Raw genomic sequence first — 11,749 nt, 5'->3', positions numbered from 1 at the left:
GGGCAGAGAAAGAGGGAGACACAGAACCCAAAGCAGGTTCCAGACTCCGAGCTGTCAGCACAGAGCCCGACGCAGAACTCGAACTCACAAACAGCGAGATCATGACCTGAGCTGAAGTCGGATACTTAACCGACTGAGCCACCCAGGCGCCCCATTTTTTGCACAGTTTTTTAAGGGGAAGGTCATTACTTACTTTAAACAATCACAAGTGACTAATAAATGTGACTCTGTCATACGAAAGATGTTATGGATGGCCCGGGCAGCTAAAATTTGCCGCATTGTTTCATAAACAACATCTGGATTGTCATCTGATTTCACCTCCATGGAACCAAGAAATCGGACAATAAATAACTGATGAAGAATAGAATCTACAAAAGAACAAGATACATTATATATTTCTAAATTCCACATATCTCTTCCTAAGAATAAAACACACTGTCACCTTTTAGATTTTGTAGTAAAAAATACAACCTAGTAGAAGTATTTACAAATTACTCCTAACTACAGTGTTCATGTTATAAGAAAATTAAGGTCTCAAATTCAAACAGCAAAAGGTTCTGCTTCAACAATAGGTGGTTCTTGTACTATTCTTATACCTTTGCTGTAAGCTTGAAATGTATCAAAATAAATAGTTACTGCAAAAAGAAAAAAAAGTCATGCTCCAGTTAGCAGAAGAAAACATGAACTGCTAGGAAAAACTTAAAGGACAGCTTCTGCATTGAGAATTTGACTACGAGGTCAAAAGTATGATATTCTAGAATTTTAATGAAATCTTTAAGCCTGATTAAGTTCTGTTGCTTTGAGTGTACTATGAGCAAAAAGAAAGCTATGAAGTCAATGTACCATTAAAACAGCATACATCAGAATAAATAAAAACAAATCCTTCACACAGTTTACCAGAGAATTTTTAAAATAGAAGAATACTGCACATCTGTTTTACCTTCAGTTTCAGATTTTGTACCTCCTCCAGATTCTCCAAATGGATTTGTGCGCCTGAAAAGTTTTTAAAAAATTATGAACCAATGGTCAGTTACCAAGAGCCATATGGAAGAAACCTCAATCATTGAAACTGGAGTTAAAAACTAAGAGTCACAAAAACTTGTACACACATTTTTTTATAAAGCTCTAAAATGCCTGATCCTGTCAAGGTACACTACTGATGACCACCTTACTCTGACAAAGGCCTCTACCTTCACACTTAGCAGGCTGAACTCAAAGCTGCTGCATTCTAGAAGATGTGGATGAACTATAGACAGACACACACACACCCCAACATCCTAATAAACCATGTTGTGAAAACCTTGAATTCAAATAAAGGGGGAAAGGAACAGCCGATTTAGCTTCAATTTTAGCTACCTAAGAAAAATGCCAAGGATTTCCTGGGATTTTAAAAACCTCTTTTTAGGTCCTTTATTACATGTTGCAAGTTAACTATGCTAACTTGAACATTTTTAAATTTTTTTTTTTTTTAATTTTTTTTTTTAACGTTTATTTATTTTTGGGACAGAGAGAGACAGAGCATGAACGGGGGAGGGGCAGAGAGAGAGGGAGACACAGAATCGGAAACAGGCTCCAGGCTCTGAGCCATCAGCCCAGAGCCTGATGCGGGGCTCGAACTCACGGACCGCGAGATCGTGACCTGGCTGAAGTCGGACGCTTAACCGACTGCGCCACCCAGGCACCCCAACATTTTTAAATTTTAAACCTGTATTTCTGAAGGCATATGTAATGGAATGCAAGAAAAAAGCTAAGTAGGGATGAAGCTACCTCCCCTAAGGGTGCTTGGTTCTTGGCACACCCACAATGAAGGAAGAAAAGTACAACTGAAAATAGGTTTTATAAACAAACAGAGAGCTAAGTTGTTTTAAATAACATTGGCATTAAGATAACATGAAATTGATCTCCATAATACATGTCTGACCTATTCTATCAAATCCTAAGTAGATTTCTATGATCAAACAGAAATTTTTTCTTGGTCATAGCCATGTATATCCAAATCAATGTATGAGGTGTCCAACCTACTTAAATAAATTTGCCTTAAGTCACATTTCCTTCATCCCAGAGCCAAAAACAAATTTTTTTAACAGATTTGATATTTCTCATTATATAAACAAAAGATGATTTATTAATGATTCATAACATGAATTTAGTGCCTTCCTGGAGACTTTTTTTTTTAATGTTTATTTTTATTTTTGAGAGAGAGACAGAGCATGAGTGGGGGAGGGGCAGAGAGAGAGGGAGACACAGAATCTGAAACAGGCTCCAGGCTCTGAGCTGTCAGCACAGAGCCCGACATAGGGCTCGAACTCATGGACTGTGAGATCATGACCTGAGCCGAAGTTGGACACTTAACCAACTGAGCCACCCAGGTGCCCCAGGAGATTTCTTACTCTGACTCAAGATGATATTTTTCCTTTTTTTTTTAATGTTTATTTTTATTTTTTGAGAGAGAAAGAGAGAGAGAGAGAGTTGGGGGAGGCACAGAGGGAGAGGGAGACAGAGGATCCGAAGCAAGCTCTGTGCTGACAGCAAAGAGACCAACGTGGGACCCAAACCACAAGACTATGACCTTAGCTGAAGTCGGGCACTTAATCGATTGAGCCCACCCAGGCGCCCCTCAAGAATTTCTGAAATATTGTTGTGACCGAAAGAATGGACTGTTAGCTTTCTTCTGCAATTTTAAGAGCAAATACCAGAAGCACATAAATAATTCAAAATTAAGTAATCTCAAAAAAAATTCAAAATTCTCTTAAACTGAATTGCCTTCACTTATTTGAGGCAGAAAACAAAGAGAAAAACCTACATGATTCTTTCTCAACTACCAAAATTAGGTAATTAAAGAAAGTACAACACAGCTGATATATATATGTGAGACACACTGTGTAAAAATGGAATCATAAACCTTATAGACCATAGAACCGTATCACTGTGATGCCATCACCCACCTGCCTCCCTGGCCAAAGGCTTTTGCCTGGCCAGGCTGATCTTCACACACAGGAGAAATGATGTCAAACTGTATTGGAGTGTCTGGGGCAACAAGAGAATCTAGAGAGAGGGCAGCCAAATTTGTGGACTCAGATCCCAAGGATCCTGAACTGCTGGTTCGAGCTGTCGGTGGCCGAGATTGTCTAAGCACAGAAGAAAACCAGAAGGCATTGCATTTAGTTTTCTCTTTTGGAAATTAAATACAAACTATGAGAAACTTTTTTTTTTTTTAAGTAGGCTTCATACCCAACAGAGCCCAACATGGGGCCCAAACTCACAACTCTGGGATCAAAACCCAAGCTGAGATCAAGAGTCAGACACTTAACTGACTGAGCCACCCAGGTGCCCAGAAAATACAATTTTATGTCAGTAAGAGGAACAGAACAAATTTCAATAAATGCAATCACAGCTACTTATTTAATAACAGACTTCTTTCTTTCCAATGACTAAATTCAAAAACATAAATGACCTCACTCTAGAGATAAACATTAGGAAAATTTGGAATCTTTTTTATTTAGCATTCTCGCTGGTAAATTTACCAATTTGAAAATATACTTTCTATGTCTGGGGGGCATATTTCGTACTAACGTAAGTAGCACTACTAAAATCAAAGTGTTTTGCTAACACTTTCAATAGCCCATATAGTTTTAAGACATTTTTTTTTGAAGTTTATTTACTTATTTTTGAGAGAGAGAGAACGAGCGGGTGAGCAGGGGAGGAGGGAGGGAGGGAGGGAGGGAGGGGGAGAGAGAGAGAGAGAGAGAGAGAGAATCGCAAGCAGGCTGTGCACTGTCAGTACAGAGCACAGTGTGGGGTTTCATCTCATGAACTGTGAGATCATGATCTGAGCCAACCAAGAGCTGGACACCTAACTGACTGAGCCACTCAGGCGCCCCAATAGCCCATACAGTTTTAAATAACCAAAAGTCTGGTAACTCACCCTGCCGGGCGCAGACTTTCATGCCTCTGCTGGAAAGATGGGGAAGGAGTGACCGCTTCCAAAGCTGACTGATTTACTCGTGCAGCAATTTCCTATTTTGTTTTTTAAAAAGGACTAGAATTAGTAAAGCAAGAAAACCAAAAGTTTGAACAGAACTCTGAATTGTCAGAATGCTCTTGAGTAACACTTAAAATGCAAATTGGAGTTACTACAGTAGTTCCACATTCCATCTTAATATTAAGACACATAATTAACTTTATAACATAATAAGCTTCCTCTTACTTCTTACAGACCTAGGTCTTTAAATATTTAACTACGAGATTTTCTAGACTAAGGTTTGTATTGTTAGACCTAATACAGCATCTAGTATATAGGTACTCAACACATTTGCTAAATAAATAAATTTAAGAGTAGGAAACAAACAGAAAATATCAAAACTATTAAAATTTTTTATAACTATACAGCTGAGTGTTTTCATGATCTTCCAAAATATATTTACGCTCAGAAACATCTACATATTTGTTAACTGATGAAGTTATCATTTTTGGACCAAAATGTGAAAGAAAGCTTCCTATAAGAAATATTTTTAAACTTCATATTTCAAACACTGGCTACATAAAATAGTATTTGCATTAGAAAAAACATCATGTAACATTTAAAAAAAATTTTTAAGCTTACTTATTCAGGCAGAAAGAGGGGGACAGAGGCTCCAAAGCAGACTCTGCACTGACAACAGAGAGCCCGACGTGGGGCTCAAACCCACGAACCGTGAGATCATGATCCGAGCGGAAAGCAAATGCTTAACCGACTGAGCCACCCAGGAACCCCATCGTCACTTAACATTTTTGCATTTCTGTGTCTTATAGTTAGCAAAAATATCATGACAATGCTACAAGTTGATCAGAATTTCTCCTCTCATTAAACACAGATAAAGTAATTCTGGATAATCTGGAAAATACTACTTAAAATTTAGAGTTCTGATAACTTGTGGGAAAGTAAGATAACCCTGAATTACTCAAATGCAAACACTGTATTTACCACGTATTCATTCTCTAGGTATTAACAGATCATCCAACTTCCATTTTAATTTTTTGTTGCTCCCAAGTAGCATAACAGAAAGGAAAAGCTAGACTGGCAACAGATCTAATTACTACAAGCAAAAGGCTTCTCTACAATTAGCACTAATTTTCTCAGATTAGGCTCATAAAATTATTATACAACTAATAGAAGTTACTAACATTTTGGAGATCATGAGATACTGTTTCTTTATTCAAAACTTGTTCCCAGGAATCTAAGTCCTAGGTGTCTTGGGTGGCATTTCAAAGCCATTATGATAAAAACAGAACTCTTCAAATTGTTCTTCCATTCACTTGAGCTTAAAACCTGCAAGTCATCTTTAATTCATCTCCTTCATCCTTTATATTGGTCAGTTAGTAACTACTCTAGTCAATGTCTTTTTACCTGTTTCTACAATGTATCATTTCTTCTCTCTTCTCTTAGTTACCAGAGTGTCCAGACCCTCAGCTCATCCCTTAATTATTGTAATGGTCTCCTACATGTTCCCAGACACCCCTGTCTAATCAACTATTATCCAGCAACAGTTTAAGACTTAAAAAAGTGAGGGCTTCCTAAAGAAATCAGCCCTGTTCTGCCTCAACTCAAATTATCAGTACTGCACAGCCTTGCGGTGTCCTGGAGGCGGCCAGGTTCACAGCACAACTGGGCCCACCAAGACTGGCAGAGGACACACAGCTCCTGTCCTAAACCAAGTCTTTCCCCAACTACACTGTAGTATGGACCCACTTGTTTCCTTCCACAGTTCTCTGGGTTCTGCCTGTATATCTGGATTGTACCTACATGGAAGTTCATCTGGCTTGATACCCTTGCTACTCAAAGTGTATGTGGCAAAACAGAGTTCAGGCTGAATACCCGAACCCTAGATATATGTATTTTAACAAGATCCCCAGGTGATTTGTATGCACATTTCAGCTTTCAATTATTCTCCAACAAGAAACTTAAACTCCAATTATACTACTGGTTTCAGAAACACACCGTTTCTGCCTTTGTGCTTTTGTTTTCATTCTCACATCTGCAATTTCTTCTCTTATCCTCAAAATATGGACAAATCTTAGCCAGCTCAGGAGTCTGTATCATCTCCACAGTTTTCTCTAAAATTAAAGTCCATATTTGATCTTAATTAACATTTTCAAATCTTAAGCTTCTAGTCATTACTATACACTTTCAATTATATACTATTTTATATGAAATGTTACTTAAATGTTATGTTTGTATTCCCATACACAGAGGCCCCTGGAGGGCAGAGCCCTGGCTTATTCTTATTCATCTGTATCCTTATCTGTGGTGCTCAGCCCAAGGCTAAATCCAGCATTGATACCCAGTAAATATTTGTTAGCTGACAGATTTCCATTACATTTGAAATAATTTATCTAAGAAGACCAGATGCTCATATATGGATACGTTAAAGCTACCCATTCAAGGGCAAATCAAGATTACAGAATTTGAGAGATTAAGACATAATTAATAAAAGCCATGTAAGCCACAGGTATTCAATTTTGCCAGATCTGGATATCATAAATAAAAACATTACCTCTGGATTTTCACTTAAATATATTTGTTTGGATATGTTATTTATTGTGCAGATCCACTGCAAGAGAAAAAGAAAAAGAAAAATAAGACTTTTTTCCTACAATGCTTCTCTTCTAAACGAGAATGTTCAATATCTCACTGAATAGAAGTTTCATAAGATGTAACACATAATCTTTCTCACAAAAACAGTATTTTCCTATATACATAAGTATAGTCTGGGTGTAACAGAACAGTGAATAGATTTATTATTTTTAAAGCCCAAATTAACTTCATACAAGGGAATAAAAATATAGCAATAATGTTAAGTTATAATTTAGTAGCCTGTATTTGTCTTTTTATATCACTTCCCTTCATAATCTCCACCAAATAAGAGAGTCTGGATTCAGATATCATGATTAACACTAATGCAAAAAAGTAAAGAGCTAAATATATTCCCAGCGAATGCATTTTACATACTTCCCTTCTTCAGATTTATAACTAATTAACATAGAAAATGCTCTCTCTTCCACATTTTCCACTTCACTCTCGAGGATTTCAGTCCATGATGAGCCTCATTAAACTAATATTCTGTGTGGTAAACCCTGCAGAGAGCAGACACAGGTCTGTGTTCCTCACAAACCAAAAGCAAGTTTTAATACCTACTCTTTTGCATAAGAGGTAAATAAAAATAGATCTCTATGTAATTTCTAACCTTGTCTTCTACCAACACAGTTATAATACCAGATAAAATGGCTCAAAATCAAGTATAGTATACTTTCATCGAAGAGTATTTCTCAAGACAACGTTTTTGAAGTGTCAGCTCTTGGTGGTAACTTACCTTCCATATTTGGTGCACTAGAAGTAAAAATGGAGCCAAAAATAAAAGACTCGTGAGGAAGAACAGACACTCCCAAATTTTTGTTTTTCTGTCTTTCATTTTAAGCTTTACTTGCTTCCTGCCATGCTACATCTGTTGCCACTATGTTCTTAATGCAGCAAATACGGTCTCAGAAAGTTGGTGAGAGAAGAGAATAAATTAAACTGTCACCTCATGATACTACTAACTTGCCAGAAAGCAATAGTCACAAGGTCATTTCTGAAGTCGTGCCTTTAAAAAGACAGACAGCAACGATTTCTAACGTCTCCCCTTATAGGTCTAGCTTTAAAATTGTGTGTGAAACTTAAGAATGTTGCTTGGGGACAACAGATTTTATTTTTAAAAATTTTTTAATTAACTAGGATTTTCCAAATTTCTATCTTAATATTTAGTTGCTGAGATATCTTGAGATGTTGCTGAAGAAATTAACTAATAAAATTTTACCTCTTCGTGGTCTTTTTTACTTTCTGCTTGCAAAATTGAAGATCTGAAAAAAAAAAGAAGTTTGACCCTTAACTTAAAAAAAATTGATCTGAGAAAATGTTTTATCTTTCAAAGTACATATAAAACCAATCAGTATCAAAACTTTAAAAACCCAAAACACACAACCAATCAATATCTTAGGAAAAGGAGACCACCAGGGGCATCTGTACTCATATTTTAACAACTTTGACTTTGGCTGTCTGTGCCAAAACATAACCAAAAAAGAAACAGGTGCTGTTTTTCAGAAGACAACCTGTAATAAAAGAACACTGCAAATAAGACGATGCACTTCAACTTTCTGACATATCCTATATATTTCAAATATAAATCAGTAATCCTAATAGAAAACACCAATTATACTTAGTTATTATTTCTCCATAAATATAGTTAAGTAAAATTTTTCAATATATTAATCACTAACATTGGGATGTTTAGCTTTTCTATAAATGTTACTAAGTTAGAGAAAAAAATAATTACTAATTTTGAATCACACTAGGAATGTGAAATGGGAAATCATGTAAAGCATTATTAGCAATAAAATGAAAAAACAAAAAAGTAAGTACTTGTAGTAACATACTAACAATTTGGTAATTCTGACAAATGAACACAGGGACTCCCAACATCCAGCATGATAAATGACACAGTAACTGACATTCATTACATGTTTAAAGAAGGAATATGAAATTAAACCACCATTTGATAAAAGACAGTGAACCATAGCATCTTAACATAGAGAAAAAATGACTGAAAATTCAGAAGCTGCATCTGAATAGTAAGAAACATCAAAAAACAGTATTTTAATTAAGTAGAAAAAAGCTACAGATAATTTAAACATCATTAGGCAAAATTTTAGATTATGGTTTACATCCTTAGATAGATTATAATGCAGCCATTGTGAAATGTTTTTAATAAGCAGCTGTAGATCCAAAGTGTGTGTATGTGTGTGTGTGTGTGTGTGTATACACACACACAGCATGTCCTCAAGTATTTTTTTAAAAATGTATTAGAGGGGCGCCTGGGTGGCTCAATCGGTTAAGTGTCTGACTCCTTTGACTTTGGCTCAGGTCACGATCTCATGGTTTATGAGATGGAGCCTCATGTCAGGCTCTGCACTCTCAGCGCAGAGACTGGGTTTCTCTCTCTCTGCCCCTCCCCCCTCTCAAAATAAATAAACTTAAAAACAAATGTAGTTAGAGTAAAAACTGTAAGGCAACAGACCAAAAAGTTAATTCTTGTTTCTAGTTAGTGAGATTATAGCTTTTTTCAATATTCCTTTTGTTATATTTTTCTGTTTTTCAAAAATTTATTCCAAAAGCTAGTCTATGGGTTCTCAATGCAAAGGTAGAAGTTTTAAAAATTGCACATAAACATTAATGGACTAAATCATTAACTTAATCAGAAATAAATAACATTTAACAATGACATTAGTGGGGTGCCTGGGTAGCTCAGTTGGTTAAGCATCTAACTTTGGCTCAGGTCATTATCTCATGATTTCTGAGTTTGAGCCCCTCGTAGGGCTCTGTGCTGACAACTCAGAGCCTGGAGCCGGCTTCAGATTCTGTGTCTCCCTCTTTCTCTGCCCTTCCCCCATACTCTGTCTCTCTCTCAAAAATAAACATAAAAAAAAATTTTTTTAATAAAAAATAAGTAAAATGACATTGGTATTTGCACTTACTACACATTAGGCACATTACATTATGTTAGATTTCTATTCTTCATAACAAAGTAGGGATTATGACCACCCCACCCTCATTTCACATGTAAAAAAAAAAAAATGGAGCTCAGAAAGGCTATATAACTTGTCTAAGACCACATGGTAAGTAGCAGATTTCAAATTTGAACTTTCTGACCCCAAGGTTAGGGCTCTTTCCACTAACTTGTGCTGCCTTCCCCATACCATGCAGAATTTTAAGTGAACAGTATCTTAACATGAAATCACAGGTTTTTACCACATGACCTTGTTTTGACGAGGTCATTTAACCTAGTCAGAAAGGAAAATTCAAATCATTTCTACATGATTAAAAAGAAAATGATATTAATATGTAATAAGCCTAAAATAGCTATAAAATGTCTGAATGGCAAGGAATTATCATGCATTTCAGTAGTTCAAAAGATTACAGATTTTATTAATAGTAGGAAAAAATACTAACTTTTTTCCATCAAAGGAAGTGATCTGAAAACAGTACCGCCTGTCTTCACAGTCAACAGCCATTACCGAACAGTTGTCTATGTCCATGGCGAGGCCTCCTGCTACATCCCCACGTGCCTGACTCATTAAGTTTCCACCCTGCGTGAAGTAAAACTGTCTGTCCCAGGTAGATGACACCAAGCCTGTTTTACTAAATGAAGAAAGTACATTCACTCTTCAGTATCAACACACCTGAAATCTCATCATAAGCCAGACACAAGATAAAACATCACAAAGAAGCAGCTTGCAAAAAGGCACCAAGGTGCCTAGAAAATACAAATAGCAGTTTTTCAGTCTCTAAAATAAATTCATGTATGCCAACCCACTTTTGCGTGTGTGCGTGTATTTCCAAAACAAGGCTAGAAATTATCAAATTGCAACTGTTATAACGATGTTCCATAAACTACAGTTCAACTCTCAAGAGAAAAAAAATCGAAAGAAAAGAATTCATTTTGTTCCTAAGGTTAACTGGCTTTATCCTACCTTTAGGTAAAAACTGAAATTTGACCTGATGGTATAATTACATATAAAGTATGATAAAAGTGATATTTAATGATATTTCATGTAATCCTAGATTTAAACTCAAACTGGTTTTGCTTTTTTTTTTTTTAATTTTTTTTTCAACGTTTTTATTTATTTTTGGGACAGAGAGAGACAGAGCATGAACGGGGTAGGGGCAGAGAGAGAGGGAGACACAGAATCGGAAACAGGCTCCAGGCTCTGAGCCATCAGCCCAGAGCCTGACGCGGGGCTCGAACTCACGGACCGCGAGATCGTGACCTGGCTGAAGTCGGACGCTTAACCGACTGCGCCACCCAGGCGCCCCTGGTTTTGCTTTTAAAATAACTCTGGGGGATCCTGAGTGGCTCAGTTGGTTGAGCGTCCAACTTTGGCTCAGGTCATGATCTCACGGTTTGTGAGTTTGAGCCCTGCGACGGGCTCTGTGCTGGCAGCTCAGAACCTGGAGCCTGCTTCAGATTCTGTCTCCTTCACTCTCTGCCCTTCCCCACTTGTGCTCTGTCTCTCTCTGTCTCTCAAAAATAAATAAATGTAAAAAAAAAAAAAAAAAAAAAAAATTAAAAAATAATTCTAAATTATTCAATAAATACCTAAATAAAATTTTACTTCTGAAAATTATTCACGTACCCCCGTCAAAAAACTGACAAAAACACTAATACCACTAACTAAAAAGATTCAACCTTTAGTAAAATCAAAATAATTTAGCAGATATCAATTATATATTATGTTCACTTGATATTACCCTAGATGATATACAATGTATGAAAATAACTGTAGTTCTCTTACTTCCTAGCATTAAGGTATCCAGCTTTCCGGGTTAAGTTTCGATTAACAGGAAATTTCGTGGGATCTGGGTCAGGTACATATAAGGGGTCACTGGCTACTTCCAAATCCTCTATTGTCTGCTGCATGGTCTCTACATCATTGTCCATTTCCCTGCGAACACTAACACGGAAAACAAACCACAACAAAGAACTGTTTACCAATCATGTTTACCTAAACATTTGTTTTGTATATATTTTCTTAAAGAGAGTAGTAGTGGTGTGGGTAGTTAAAATAAAACGAACACATTATGAAACAGCTTTATGTTTTAAGTGAAACTTAGATATTACGGCAACAATACTAAATTAAAAAACTACCACACTAAATACCTAACTTTGGAGGAATTTTC

General features: G+C 36.4%; 1 protein-coding gene across 1 annotated transcript in view; it reads right to left on the bottom strand.

The window, feature by feature from the left end:
• The window catches only part of APPL1 (adaptor protein, phosphotyrosine interacting with PH domain and leucine zipper 1), a 37,797-nt gene that overhangs the window by 6,538 nt on the left and 19,510 nt on the right, over positions 1-11,749 (bottom strand). Inside the window, exons 10-17 of the mRNA XM_045493285.1 lie at positions 11,365-11,523; positions 10,022-10,210; positions 7,833-7,875; positions 6,534-6,590; positions 3,926-4,017; positions 2,946-3,128; positions 941-993; positions 194-368 (exon numbers count right to left, since the gene is read on the bottom strand). Coding sequence (XP_045349241.1) covers positions 194-368; positions 941-993; positions 2,946-3,128; positions 3,926-4,017; positions 6,534-6,590; positions 7,833-7,875; positions 10,022-10,210; positions 11,365-11,523 — 951 coding nt within the window. The remainder of the gene's footprint in view (positions 1-193; positions 369-940; positions 994-2,945; positions 3,129-3,925; positions 4,018-6,533; positions 6,591-7,832; positions 7,876-10,021; positions 10,211-11,364; positions 11,524-11,749) is intronic.

Source organism: Leopardus geoffroyi, chromosome A2 (genome assembly GCF_018350155.1).
Source record: "Leopardus geoffroyi isolate Oge1 chromosome A2, O.geoffroyi_Oge1_pat1.0, whole genome shotgun sequence".
In the NCBI taxonomy this organism is placed as follows: domain Eukaryota; kingdom Metazoa; phylum Chordata; class Mammalia; order Carnivora; family Felidae; genus Leopardus; species Leopardus geoffroyi.
Note: the sequence above shows the minus strand (reverse complement) of the source record. Positions and strands in the feature narration are given on the sequence as shown.